The 15,456-nt window shown below is 36.0% G+C and overlaps 1 protein-coding gene across 16 annotated transcripts in view; it reads right to left on the minus strand.

The window, feature by feature from the left end:
• Positions 1 to 15,456, minus strand: part of MECOM (MDS1 and EVI1 complex locus) — a 616,769-nt gene that overhangs the window by 28,745 nt on the left and 572,568 nt on the right. For 6 of the 16 annotated variants that reach the window (XM_033211641.1, XM_033211643.1, XM_033211645.1 and 3 more), the window contains 4 exons: positions 10,272 to 10,419; positions 8,752 to 8,908; positions 3,062 to 4,418; positions 483 to 570 (listed from right to left, as the gene is read on the minus strand). In XM_033211641.1, coding sequence (XP_033067532.1) covers positions 483 to 570; positions 3,062 to 4,418; positions 8,752 to 8,908; positions 10,272 to 10,419 — 1,750 coding nt within the window. The remainder of the gene's footprint in view (positions 1 to 482; positions 571 to 3,061; positions 4,419 to 8,751; positions 8,909 to 10,271; positions 10,420 to 15,456) is intronic. The other 10 variants (XM_033211642.1, XM_033211649.1, XM_033211653.1 and 7 more) reach the window with 3 other exon arrangements.

The raw sequence follows: 15,456 nt of genomic DNA on the forward strand, positions 1-15,456 counted from the left end.
GCTTTGCTGGAATGCTCAGTGGTCTCTAGATAAATTCCTTCACCCTCTGTGGTAACAACTTGTCAGGTAGACTCATTTCCTGTTTTTATCTAAGCTCTAAAAGAACAAGAATGACCTTCATGAGTTTGGGACGAGTCACAGTATGATCTATTTCTCAGTATCAGCAACCACCACACACAAAGCACACCTTGCATATTTATTTTCTTAACTGAGTCCTGCTCACTCCAAAATGCACTTTAACTCAAAAACAGTTAATAGCAGACAATCATTTAACACAGAAACCATGTTATCTTTACACATATATTAACTAATTTTTCTTTAAAGAGCTTGGGTTTTAATTCTGCTAGAATTTCCTGTGTTCTTCTACACCAGCGTCATAGGAAATCCTAATGTTCTCAATATGTCTTTCATTTCATTGCACCTGCTTTTCAGGATCAACAAGTTAGTTTACAAGCTGGAAATCTCAAATACAAAATACTTACTTGTGGGTGAAACAAGAATCCTGGAGAAGGCCTCAAGTATTTCTCTTTTAAAGCTTCAAGTGGGTCAGTTAGTTTTCTTTTCTCTACTCTGAAAGGTTAAAATTAGATTTTGGAGATGAATCAGTCTCACATATCAATCACTGCATAATCACTGACATTTAAAGTATCTAACAATAAAGCCGATGGTAGGTTTCTGGGAAGCACACTCATAAAAATATAAAGACATCTGTCCATTTCTTGGAGATTACTCATGACACTCCCAGGTACTTAAGGAGAGAGGATCCTATTTATAATGGAAAAACCCTACTGAATGACTAGGAATAAGAATAATGAGAAAATGTGAAAAATGAGGAGTCACTAAATTAGAGGCATTTGTCACAAATTCAGTACCTTTCCATTCCAAATGTAGACAAGAATGCGTGATGATTTTGAAATCATGAGGTCAAGGCTGATTTTGAATACTACAGCCATTTTCTACCAAGAAAGTGTTCTCCCAAATATGCACTCTATTCCTTCCATATTTGTCAATAATAGTAAGGGCATTTCCAAGCATGTACACTGCTAGCCACTCTTTGAGGTTCTCTCTCTCTCTCTCAATATATATTTATATTTAAACATATAGCATAATATATTAATATATAAATATTTTATGTAAATTATATTTAATATATATTCAGAGAGAGAGCATATATGCTCTTTGGATGCCACTGCTGATAAAGAAGGCAGGCAGATAGGATGGGTGTGGTAAGAAGACAATGGGGAGCTTTCTGAAGAGAGAGAGAGACACATAAAACTTACCTATATATCCTTTCTGCTTTAGAAATGTTTGCCATCCTATTTTGTATTAAGCACATAGGGAAATAATATATCTATGTTGAATTAATTCATTTTACCAACTTGGTAATTAAAAATACTTTTAGATGTATGCACTCTTAAAGCAGAATAAACTAGCTACCACTTATTGATATTATATATGTGATATACATGTGTTGCACATATTATTTCACTTATTGAAGTAGGTGATGTTATATACACTTTATGGATTTTTTTAAAGTCTCAGACATGAGAAGGCTAAGATTTCAACCCAAGTCTGCCACTAAAACTGGGTTCTAGGTCTTTCATGAGTTTGGCAAAATGACAGGCCTAGGTCTTAATTGAGACAAGCACCAGAGAGATGTTGGAGATCACAGTGAGTAAGAGGAATGCTAGTAGGTGATGAGGATGAGTGCAAGAGATGTGTGGAAGAATTGGAAGCCGGTTGCTATTGAGAGGGTACAAAAAGGAAAGTCTGAAAAATTATCTTAACAAAGGACTGAGACACATCACTGAGTTGGAAATATGACCTGACCCGAAATATGTGACATACAATCTACACACAAAATACGGAAGACATGTTTGTCTTTTTTTTCCTTCTCTAGTAACAGGACTGCCAAAGGAATTAAGATATAATAATTTTAAAGAGTAACCAAAATTGGTACTGACAGGACTGGGATATTTTGTATTGTCCTTTGATAATACTTTATCATATTCAGATGAGGGTAGTCCTTTCCATACTGACAGTGTTTCCTTGTTAATGCGTTGTAGATAATATACATAGAAGAAGAGTTTTAAGTGAGAAGAACTTGCAGCTCTAGTACCCATTAAGTAATATTGACTTGATAAATACTGTTGAATTAAATAATAGCACACTTCCTCTTCACAAAAGAGAATTAGGCAAAGTATGAAAATACTCCAATGTTAGATAAGTTCAATAAAAATTATCCACATGTTCCATGAACTCTTGACAATGTTCAAGATTAGAATGAGAAAGTAAATATGAAAATGTTTGTAATATTCAAAATATGTAACAAACATATTATTCATACCCATTTAAAGAAAACTAGTATTTTAAAACTAAATCACTTTGGTCAAGTGAATATTACTGAATATTGCCAAAAAGATCTTTTATTAAACTTGTATGTTTCACCCCAAGATTTTTTTGTTACATCAAAGGAAACCGGATAATGAAGCTATTAAACAGAGACATTTTTTATGCCAACTACTCATATTATGTACAAAACATACTCTGTGATTAATATTTCATTTACTTGGGGGCTCCTGAGAGAGTTATTTAGAAACAATATGACTAGCCCTTATTAAGGATGTGTTGGTAGGTTAACAAAGAGTGGACTCTTGCTGTTATATATCCCCCCTATTCCAAAGAACCTGACCCATTTTAGTATCCATGCATATTTGCATTAATCCTTCAGGATCCTCATTCTTCCGTCACTTGACAATTTACTTTAAATATGATTTTCCCATATTTTCCACTCCAAATAAAGTGTTTAAAAATAAATTTATTGTCAAGGGAAAAAAATTCTGTAGTCCTATTCCAAACCCCCAACTTCAGAAACATCTAAAAATAAGTTCAAACAGAATGATCCAACTTTCAGAATAAAAAATGAGTTCACTAGATCAAACAACCTCACTCTGTTTTATAATAATAGTAAAAATGACGTGTTAAAAAGCCATCACTTTACAGTGTAAATAACACCTTTCATATATCTGTTCATATTTTGTCATCTCCCATACACGCTTACCTGTAAATAGGGTCCATAAAGAAAGGAGTGGGTCTTGCATGCTGCAAGGAACCATCTGAAGCAGGTCTTGATTCGACACTGCTTCCTTTTTTTTCCCCAAACACGTGGTTTTTTCGAGGCTCAGTCAGCTTTGTCCCACTGGCTCTACTCCTACTGCCCATACTTAGATCCAGGGGCTGGTCTTGGCTTGTGGCAGGCGTCACTGGAGGCTTGGAGGGGACTGGAGTCAAGGGCTTCTCATCTTTTCGTTTAGTGGTGAGATCAAAGGGGGACTCAGAGCTGCCCTTCTGCAGTTTCTTTACTTCACCTGGTGATTGGGGTTCCATTTTCAAAGGTAACGATCTCAAGTCTCTATCAGGAAATGGGTACATTGATTGAGAGAATGCTGGAAAAAATGGGAGGGGAAACATGGAAGGGTAAGGTAAAGCTCCAACTTTTTTGTCTTGCAGCCCCACCAGTCCTGTTGAACCAAAGTATTTTTCAGCAATAGAAGCAATAGCCTTTATAGAATCATTCACAGCTCCTGACACCGCAGTCTGCTCCTCTAAAGATGGTGAGAAAATGGAATGATTGCTGTATTCTTTCTTATTATTTATTGAAGCCAGATTCTGAAGAGGGCTTACTTTGTCTTTGAACATTTTACCATTTTCTTTAAATTTCTCTTTATCACTTTCAATGTCACTTTCCAGATCAGAGCCCGAGGTTGTTTCCAGGTCACTGCCACTTGGTGTACTGACATCATCAAGGTCACTACTCTCTGACTGGTCACTGATTTTCTCAAGGGGCCTCTCTTCAGAGGACCTCTCGGGCTGGAGCTCCACTGGCTTATTGTCTCCTACAGATGGGTGTTTAGATAGTGCCTTCAAAATATCCTGTGTAGCTGGCAGTATCTGAGGATGTGTCATGAGGGGACTTTGACTTTTGTTTGTCTGTTCAGTACTTGATAGTCCTTTAACAGGAGAACTAGCAGGTATCAAAGGAGGCCTGTGGTACAAGCCGGAAGGAAACAGACCAGGGAAGCTAAAAGAAAATCCAGGAGCTGTTGGAAAGGTAAGACCAGCAGGATGCCTATTGGCGCCAAAATAGTCAGCAAGGCCCGGGTTGGCATGACTCATATTAACCATGGACGTTTTATCCATAGCTGGGGTTCCAGGAAGTGAAATGCCTTGGCCAAAAAATCCACCTGCCGCAAAATGGTTCTTGCCCTCACAAAACCTCCTGTGTTTATTTAAGGAAGACGTAGTGCTGAACATTTGTCCACAGTCTTTGCACTTGATTTGGGTTCTGCAATCAGCATGCATGCGCTTATGACGGCAAAGGTTTGAAAACTGAGTATAGGATTTATGGCAGACCTCACCTGTGTGCAAACAACAAAAAAGAATCTCAGGCTTTATGTCAATTGCTTCTGAATTTAGCAAATATCACAATTGGTTTACTCAAAATTTCAGTTAGGAAGCTGGTAAAAGACATTGGAGGCACCAATCTGGGTGCTCCAAACACAGAAAACCCCATTTCACTAGATTCCAAAGCAAGGCAACCAACCTGACAAATGTCTTGAGGCAGCACAAATACTTCATATATATAGGTATATATATTTTGTCACCCCCATTGTGCAATATTTTGCATAATATTTGTGTATTTAAATATTTATGGAAAGTTAAATTCCATCATGCATTGATTCTCCACACAATTATACTAATATAATGTTGAAAATTAAAGTCTTAAAATGTATTACGTCTGAAACATAACAAGAATCCCTTTCAAATTTTAGAGTACTTAAAAATTCTATTTTGTAGGCACCAAAACAAAATAAAACATCCTCAACCAGAAACTTCACCTTTATTGCCTCTCCCCTAGGGGAAAAAGCCTGTGACTGCCCTGCTATTATTTAATTGGTATTATATCATATGCTCTCATCATTCACACATCAAAGCCACACAACAATGCACATTGTGTATTCTGAGACTTTTTTTAACAATCATTTTCATGATTTGAGAAAGACTGACATAATTTACAATGGCTCTATTTTAAGCCTGCAGAGGAAACTAAATTGAATGTAGCCCATCCTGCATTGCTGGTTCCCATGAACTATGATCACGTCCTCTGACTTCCCCTCACACCAGTGGTTGCACTAACCTTCCTGCATTTATGAAACCCCCGTCCTTGGGAAACATGTCCACTTGTTGTCATATCTACACTGGTTATCTCAGGTTTGACTCCAGTGTGTGATAGCCAGCTATGGTCAGTAGGGGAGAGCACTGTGAAAGCTCTAATCCAGAAAGAAGGGCACAGCATTGGGTGCAGCTGTGAAATATGCCTCTTCACTAAGAATTTGCCAGTAAAGTAGAATCTCCCTCCTCACACATGTGCCACTATACTGTAGCCAAGTATATTTTAAGACCAAACTTTGCAACCCTTAACAACTCCTTTACCAGGTAAAATTCCTCACTCACTTCATGGTCCAGCAGGAATACAGTATCAGTACCCTGAGCATCATATTTTTTTATTTTACTTTATGGGATTGAGCCACGTTATGTGTGAGCTTACTTTAACACTTCTGTGTATGTTCAATACATGCAGAAACAAGATGTACCTTGTTGGTAATTGTTGAAACAAATTTATTTTAAGAAATTAAATTGAAGACAAAATGCAACACTTACTGCTTTCATACAATGGCTGCCTTTAAGTGCAGAATGGTTGTGCTTCTAAGTCAAAGCAATAATAATCAAAAACTAAAATAAAATAAAATGAAAACCCCATGCCAAGGAGATTTTATAAACTTTCAGTCAAGCAAAACTCACCCAGAACTTGAATTATCCCACATACATCCAAACAAGAAGTACTAAGTGAGGATATATCTCTTTCTTTTACTACTAAATGTTAAACTGTATTGTTGCATATATCAATGCATTTGGTAATATTAAAGGTGCCTTCAATTGTGGGATGAATCACATTATAGAGGCTATAACATGCATTTTAATGGGAATAGAAGATGTGGGTGACATCTTTTCAAATTACTTTACCAGAATATATTGACCAGAGTCGGCTTTAAAAGTATATACGATTTAACCACACACCACAAATATACATCTAACTTAAATTGTTTGATACACTAATTAAAATCATATCATGGAGAAGGTAGAAACATCAGACATTCACTAGATGTATTAGAATAATTCAGCTACAAACAATAACAACATTTTATTATTGGAATTATAAAAAGTATGAAAGCAACACCTCTTAAAAGGCATTGAAAAAATGTCTTGATGAGTATTCAACCAAGACATAAGTTTTTCAAAGGCTTGTCATTTATTGGCAAGGAAATGTTGCTCTCCACACTTCTTTCTTACAATCAGATGGCTTTAAAAAAATCAAGAGCTTCTCTCTATTGGAGTAACAGAAGTTCAGCTGACTTTTCTGGTGGCACCCTTTGTTACATGACTGAGTGGTGTCTGTGTCTGGGCTCAAGAACATTGAATCTGGGATGTTTTCTTAGGCAGAGGCTTTGTTTTCAGCACTTGAAGGACGGGCCTGGCATACTACAAACTACCAGGCCTCCAGGTAAACTGGTTCAATTGATGTTGAAGTCTGTACTCTACTGTAATTTTCTCAGTAATAAGGAATTAGCCAGCAGTTAACATTGCATTTTTCTACTTATTAAACAAATTAAGAGGCATTTTGAATATATTCAGCCTATTAGAGCATGTGGTTTCTATTTGGGAAAGCTGGAGGTTTCTGTAAAGGCAGTGAGTAATTACCTTAGCACTGGTAACTTTGGGCTCAAGCGTGGCAGCACACTGTAATAAGAGACAGTTGCCATAAACACACCAGTGGGGGTAAATCGTGGTGTGTGGCCTTCTGGTGAGAAACAGATATCAGCCCTAGGTGAACCTCCTCCACTCAAGTCTCCGCACCATTTCCTGATCTTTAAACTCTTTTGTTCTGAAATTACATGGCTATTATTCATAATTACTTCATGGTTCTCTGTCAGATTTTAAATTTTAAAAAATGCCATCTGCTATTTAAATGTACCAATAATTACTGAAAATAATTCAAGGGAAATACTTTATGCAATCTGATTGGAAAAGGACACCCTGTGACACTTTAAAGTGAAACATTTGTCTTCAACACAATTAAAATTCCAGATCCCAGAATCTTCGAGAGTAGAAGTCTATATTTTCTGACTTTTATTTTAAATAATAGAGAAAGCATTAAATGAGTGATCAGAATTCTTTGTGGTTTATTCTAGTTCTTTTCACATCAAAACATAATAAAACTTACCAAAATTTATTTCTGAGGAATCAGAAATAAATGAACTATTTAATATCGTATGCCTGTAGTACTTCCAAGTACATTTTCAGGGCATTAAGACTTAAGAGTCAGGAAGGCCTTTTTGAGACAAGAAGTCTAAAATTTCTATTGAATGCTTTATTTCCCGTGACCTTCAACAGAGCTTCCCCAAGGGAGACGAGAGCACCCTTTTGTTTATCTGCTAGTCCTCTTCACCCGGGGAACAGAAGAACATATGAGCAAAACAGGACTCTAGTGTAAGCTGGAAAAGGAAAGAAAAGCTCTTTTGGTGCTTGGACACACAAAAGAAGGCTGTGTCAAGGCAAAGCAGAGTTAGTCTCTGGCATCTCCATGTTGGCACTGAAAATTAGTTTTTTCCATCAGGTCCTGTAGTAGTGTCTCCTATACCTATTACGAACCAAAGTCAGAGGTCTTGCCAAGTGCTGAGTATGCTTCTATCAAATTCTATGTGTATCTGGGTCCAAAATCAGTCTTGAAGTTTGTAGCACTACTCAATGAGTCATTGCATTTATATGTCCAGCCAAGCCATGGAATCAAAGAAGCCCAGAATTTTTGCCCAGGTAGACTAAGAACAACTGATTTTACTTAAAAAATGTTTGAGCACAATACAGAGAAGAGGAGTGGGTGGAGAGAAGAAAAAGCAAATGAGAGCTGAGTTTTATTGTATCTGAAGGATGTTACTACAGTGCTCTGTACAGGGATGTTCCAAGTAGGTGGTCAGATCAGATGTCCCCTAAAAGCACATTGCCTATAAACTTGCTTTGGTGCAGTGGGTAGGAGAAACAGCATGTCCAGCATCTAAGTGAAAATGTTCTGCTTTTCTTCAAGTAACAGAGAACTACAGATCCAACAGCCTGTGATCGGCAACAATGGGTAGATTAAAAAGCATTTCATCCCCCTTGCTCTCTCCACACACATATACTCACATACATGCACACAGAGCCGTAACCCCACTTCCCAGGGGGGGTTCTTCCAGCTCTTTCTGTTCCAGAACAGGTTTTTAATCACTTCATCTTATTTAGTGATGTCTGCTGTTTGCTGCTTTACAAAGCCATGAACATTTACGATATGAGACAAATCTGATGGTCCTGATTAAATCCTACAACCTGAGAGATTTCCCTTTGATTATCTAATGACTTTTCTTTCCTCTACCTGTTATTGATTTGTTCTAAAAGGAAACACCCCAGGAATCAAGGACAAAATACCATGGATCTGATGATAAAAGATTTACTTGTAATCATAAATAGCCCTACTGTATTGGACCATAAATAGCTAACACAGTGACCCTCTAAAGGCCATGTGCAGTCACTCTCCTGGTCACAGTGCCTTTTGGAGGAGAGACAGATGTGGGAAGGAGGGCTGGAGTGTTGAAAACTTACAGATAAAGGGCTTCACACTGCTGTGGATGTGCTTGTGTTGTTTGAGGCCCGACGAAGTGGCAAACGTTTTGCCACACTCCGGGCATGCATGGGCCCGGGCACCGACATGCTGAGAGCGAATGTGCCGCTGAAGGTTGCTAGGGTCCGTGAAAACCTGCTAGGAAATGAGTACTGATTAATCAAGAAACTTAACTCAAGGGGACAATAAAGAAGACCCGGGATGACTCAAGAAGAAATTTGGCTTATTTGTTTTGTTTTTCTTTACCCCAAAGACCAAAAGTGTACTCTCCTCCAATTTCCAAAATGTACTCTCCTCTAGGGTAGGAACTGTAAATTATTCTGCTCTATATCCTTAGCATGGTGTATCCACTGGTATCAGTTGAGCAAATAATGAATGGCACCATTAGGCCTTATTCAAGGCCTTTTTGATACCACTTAGAGTGACTTGAGTTAAGTAATAAAATGCTGGTTATGCCATTATTAAAACGTGTGCTTTTTTCACCCTTTAAGTAAAGACACATTGTGTACAAAAATTTGGAGGATTTTGACTAACATACCTTAAATCTATTTAAAGAGTTTCCCTAGGGTGTTAAATTCTAACACTCTTTCAGTGACTTACCAGCAAGCTAAAACCATTCCTTTAGACATTGTACTAAAAACAAAAATAAAAAAGCCACTCAACACATCTGAGAGCAAAACATCCCTAAAGAAATTTCAAATGTCTTTAATTTTTTATGAGGAAAAAACATACGAAATTTTAATGCGCACAGAACAAGGTAATCACAGGAGAATGATTACCCAGTAACCTGGTGGGGTACAGACATTTCCATTGGCATAAAAAAAAAAAAGCTATTAAAATGCTAGGAAATGTGTTTTGGAAATAGAAAGCAACTTTAATGACACCAGGACATTTTTGAGTTAATTAAGAAGCATGAAATTAAAAGAAGTGAATTACTTTTACCATAGTTCACAGTTATGGTCTAAGTTGAGTACTTCCATATCATCCTTATGTTGTTCAGCACTGACAGAGACTCTACACATTTTAATTAGAACCAAGTCATAATTTACGGTGAGCCCTTGGTTGGAAAAATCTGCAAATGTAAGAGTCACCCATTCTTTCTGAATAGGCATTCAGAAATTTTATGTGACTTCCTCACAAATTGCTATTAAAAGCAATCACTAACATGAATTGGATAAAATTTTCATTCTCCACAAGGCCATAAAACAACTCCACGCTGGCAAATCAGTAGCGGAACCAGGAATTTACCAAGGATGTCTGACACCTAGTTCTGGAACTCACCATTAAGCCTCACTTCCTCCCTTACAAAAATAAAAGGATACCCACTAAGTGTTTTTATACACTCTACTAATGCCTTTTCGCATACAACACTCAGTGTACTTTTCTCAAGATATTTATAGTTTCCCCTCCGAAGGCTTGTTTTTATATATCGTAGCAAGTGATGGATTAAGAGAGAGCAGGATGACAGAGAGAGGCCAAGTAGCCTACAAATTCACTGTACCTTGGCACAGTTTTCACATTCATAGTGCTTTCCACTGTCATGTGACATCTGGTGGCGAATTAAATTGGACTTCCAGTTAAATGCCTTGGGACACTGATCACACTTGTATTCCCTCTCTTCAGTATGTGACAGCATGTGTTTCTCCAGGCTGTTAAGAGAACAACAGATTTTAAAAGACAAAGGATGCATTCATAAACAGAACATCATTTTATTGCTAATCCAACTGACAATTAAAGAAATAAGAAGGAAAAGGAGTTGAACTGAGAAGGAGAAAAGAGCAGAAACAGGCTTGTGACAGATGAAAGTGCATTTTATGTTTCCTGGACTGTGTCTCCTGGACTGTGTCACCAATATGAAGATGTGCTCTTGTTGTTAGAAAATAAATCTGATACAGCTGGCAGGGATTATCTGCCGATTTAAGAGCATGATAAACAACAAGCTGTCCAGTTTTGGATTCACTACACAATTCTAATAGCAACACGTATTGCTAATACTCACTTAATTGAAACATAAACACTCAAACAGAAAATGCTTAATAATACATAGGCAAGTATTCTGTCTAATGTATATAATCTCTAGTGAACCTAGGATGGATGGATGGATGGATGGATGCATGGATGTGTGTGTGTGTGTGTGTATGTGTATATACACACATATATATGTATGTATACACACATAATATACAAAACCTAAGAACTGGGGGAAAAAAGTTTGTAATATTTTAAGTGGGTGCAGTATTTAAGCCCCCTAAAAGAAAAACATGATTAGAAGTTTCTCACAAGCATAGTTTCTCTGTTTTAAAGTTCAAAATGTTTTATCTTCTCAAATGTCTGCCTCCATTTTCTAAAATTTGTATATGAAATCTGCATGAATATAATGAAAAGCAAATATTATAGATAATGGATTACTGTGATAGAAGATGTCTGCAACACCTTTATTGATTAAATACCTACACACATAACACACTGGGATACTACCCTCAAATAAAGCAACCAGAGCTCCATGGTAAAATTGCCTATTTCAAATCCGAAGTATGAAATTCACAAGATGGCCCCTGAACATCTTGTTATGACAAAAGGCAAGAAATTTATAGATAATGTCCAAAAAATTAGGGTTCCAACTTGAAGAGATGCCCACTGACCAAAGGTGGGGCAAGTGAAGCATCAATAAGAACGGCAACTCTTTTCAAAACACAAACAGAACCTCACTGGTCACCCAAGGAAGATGCAGGAAAGCCAAATCATTATTCCTAAAACTGGTAAATAAAGGGAAAATATTTGTGCACATATCTGCTTTTCCTATGTGAACTGCACTTCGGGGTAAACAAATAGGCTATGAAGGGAAGGTTCTCTATGCAAAATTAATCCAGATAATAAATGATGAGACAATGATAGAGTTAGAATACATTCGTTTTGAGGCTCCTAAAGAATTAATGAATCCGGCAATCCATTATGTGACTTCGGGTAGAAATAAATGACACCATCAATGAAATCTTCTTGCTGAAACACTGAGCATAAATCCCAACGAAGGCTTGGGATGTAACTACAAGTCTACAGGAAATTAGAGGGGATGGAGAAAGATGTTAACACCACAATGATATAAACAGCAGAATCCAGACTGGAGGAAGCACGACAATAAAACAACTTGGTTTCTTCTATAATTTTCTATAAATAAATTGTAATAAGAGAAAGAGGGGGGTGGAGAGAAAGACAAACAGACAGAAAGAGACAGAGACACAGAGAGAGAGACTGCCCTCTGGGGGAACCTGTAGATTCAAATAGTCATAACAGACTTGCCAAGCAATTGCTATATGTGGACTTTATTTTGATCTTTATTCAAACAAAACACTAAGCTTTCTAACTGATGAAATTTGTGCTCTTACTGAATATTTGTTAATATTAAGAAATTATTTTTAATGTGGTATTGAACTTATGTTTTTAAGGAGTCCTTACTTTCTATAGACACATACTAAACTATTTTTGAATAAGATGATATAATGTCCAGGATTTGTTTCAAATAATTCAAAGCAGGTATAGTGACAAGATTGACTTCATGTGATAATTATTAAAGCTGAACATATGGGATTGAAAAAATACTATCCCCTCTCTAGTTTTGTGTATATTTGAAGCGCTCCACTATAAAAAAGTTATATAGAAAAGAAAAAGTACCAACCAGGAAAGCATTCTTTTATTTTCTTTTATTTCTTTGTGGGATGAATACTATAACTATCAGTGCCAATTAAGACCTTTGCGCACCTAGAATAAATTATCCAGTTGTCATACAGACTGTGTAAGCGGGAGTATATGTAAGAAAATGGTGCCCATTCTCATATCTTGGTGAATTAGAAATGCATTTCCTACACATTTTCTCTTTCTCAGCTTCCTCCCCACAACTCTATTCATACTGGCATAAGAACTCATTTTTCCTGCTCCATGAATCAACTGAGTTGGAAATGCTATTCCGAGCACAGGTGGTGATATCTCTGTGAACAAAAGGTACTAGGAGAGTACAGGTATGTGGAGTCATAAGAAAGCCCCTACCTTTATCTACAATATGTAATCCTCTGTTTGTTACAGAGTGGAATGTTAATAAAAGAGTTAAGACAGAGATACCAACAACTGTTGTTAACATTGAAATGAGTCAGGGACATCCTCCAAAATCACTGTACAGATTGCAATTTTCACTGTCCGTCCCTAGCAAACCATAAAGGCAAGCCATTTTATGATATCTATGCCACTACACTATATATCAAATCATAAACCCTTCAATCTAGTGGCAAAAGATTGGCCTATATGTTGAATTTTATACCTCCCCCTAATTCCAAGGATATGGCTTAATTTTAAGAGTATATTATAAGTATGTGGCATGTAGGGGTAAAAAGATAACAAAGCAAAAGGAATTTTCCCTTCTTTGCTTCTCCTAATCGAGCAGAAACTCCATGTTGTCCCATAGTATTATTAGCTTCCAGCTAATCAGTAATACAAGGCACAGAAAAAGCAAGTCACTTTCACAAAAGTAAATGTGCATTGCTTTCATAAACATAGAAGCAATCCAGTCAGTCAGTGAGATTTCTCTGCCTTTCATGGAATTTTATCTCAATCTATAGAGCCTTGATCAGCCTTTTGAGTTCTTTTCAGTTCTTTTCACCTTTTGCACATCATCCTTTGTTTCTTTCTTGCTCCTATTTTTTTGTTTGCATTCTTTTCTCAAGATTTTACATAAAGGATAGACAGCAGAAGAATAGATCATGACCAGAAAGTAATTTTCATCATTTAAAGTATAAAGTGACAACACAGCATTCAATAAAGTAAAAAATATTCAGAAAATAAAGGCTCTGAATGTGGCTAGATTATATATTTATAACCAAAAATACCAGTTGGATGATTAGTATTCAATTGCATAGTGACGTGCTTTATCCATATGGCTGGGCTGCCAAAATGTAAATGCTGAGAATTCACGCAATGCCAGATAATTAGATTTCCTTATTGTTTTCTACTAAATGTTTGACTGAATTAACTAAACTAACAGTTGGTTTCAGCATTAGATAGAGTTGACTCAGGTTTAATCTTACAGCGTGGCAGATTAAGAGGCTTTCTCCACCCAAGAAGTATTGCTGTATACTCTTAGTAGGAAGTAAAAAATACATTTTAGTGTTTAGTTTGTCAATTTTTGCTTTATAATGCCATTCATTATTTTTTATAATACAACTGAAGGAAATCAACTTTATTTCTGACACCAGAGATATTACTTTACAGAATAAATATTTTCCTACTCATTTGTGTTTATTAGCTTCATTTTTTTTTTAATTTGGGCACAATTATATTAAGGGGACATGCTGTTTTTTTTTTTTTATTACAAATCCACACTTTGCTAAACATATATAATTGATTTATTCTCTATGAAGATTTATATGAAGTGGCAGAGGTGAGTTTAAAAGGTTCTGGGAAAGCCCTCTTATTCCATAAAATGTTTACTCTCCAATAACTAAATTAGTCCTAAATTTTCAAAGCTAGATATTTATTCTTTCTATTCAATCTTCTTAACTAAGAAAGGATTATGCTTAATGCCTTTTAGTCATTTATGCCTTAAAGTGAACAACTACTAGATGAAATCCTTTCCTAAAAGAAGTGTAACCAAGAGAAGAGGATGTAGGGCAACATGTGAGGTGAAAATGAGAGGAATAAAAGGATTCAGGAAAGAAGGAAAGGAATCAAAAGGGTAAACTGAAGGTGAACTGTCAAAGACAAAGTCTGAGTAATTCCCATTCTTGAGTAAGGCCATTTGATATACTACCATTCCCACTTAAATATAATGTGATGTGCATTTAAAATTCTGATTACAGGTTTCAAGGATAATTTCCAGATTTAAAAGCAAAGTAAATGAATACAATTATTAAAATTATTTGTGGACCCAGGCAAAAATCATTAGGTAGAAACAAACAAAAAGGTCCATTAACTGTTCTAAACTGTTCTGATCTTAAAGACCATTCTGTAGGACAATTAGTATATACTTTTCGAAAAGTAGGTTCTAGTGTTGTTATCAGCAATTTTAAAAAGTTAGAGAATAAAATTCAAAAGGCTATAACAAGTTAATATGTCACTGAAATATGATTTTCATTATGTTAAAAATAAGTGTTAAAGAATTACCTCATTTACATAATTGTGTTTCTCTTTTACCTTTTAGGAAATTCAACACTTTGGGAAATCAAACAAGCTTCTCTTATTCTTTTATATATATGCAATTTAGATAAATTGTTGAAATTAAATCTATGAATTACTGCTCTATCGAAAGAGATCATTTACCTGTCATTAAGTGAATGCCAGATCTAGTCCTTTCAAAAATTGTCTGAATGTTTCTAGGGGCAGCTTTATTGTTTCTTGACATATAATTTCTTTAATTTGTTCCTGCACTCTTTATACTTTCTCTAAATCATAATTTACTATAAAGTTAAGCCTTCAGTTTTTAATAACACTATTTAATAATAATATAACATTATTTTTCATGTGACAGCAAAATAACTAATTCCAATTTCACTGTAAATATTTGACAGATGAGAATATCCAGGCAAATATGATTTCTGAACATGTCACGAGTGCATTTGTCCAGCTCTTTGGAGTTCCAAATTTTCCATCTGCACAAAGCCTCAAAATTCAGCATAACATTGCAGAATAAATACACAAGTTTT

Source organism: Trachypithecus francoisi, unplaced genomic scaffold (assembly GCF_009764315.1).
Source record: "Trachypithecus francoisi isolate TF-2019V2 unplaced genomic scaffold, Tfra_2.0 Lachesis_group0, whole genome shotgun sequence".
NCBI classification, from domain to species: Eukaryota; Metazoa; Chordata; class Mammalia; order Primates; family Cercopithecidae; genus Trachypithecus; species Trachypithecus francoisi.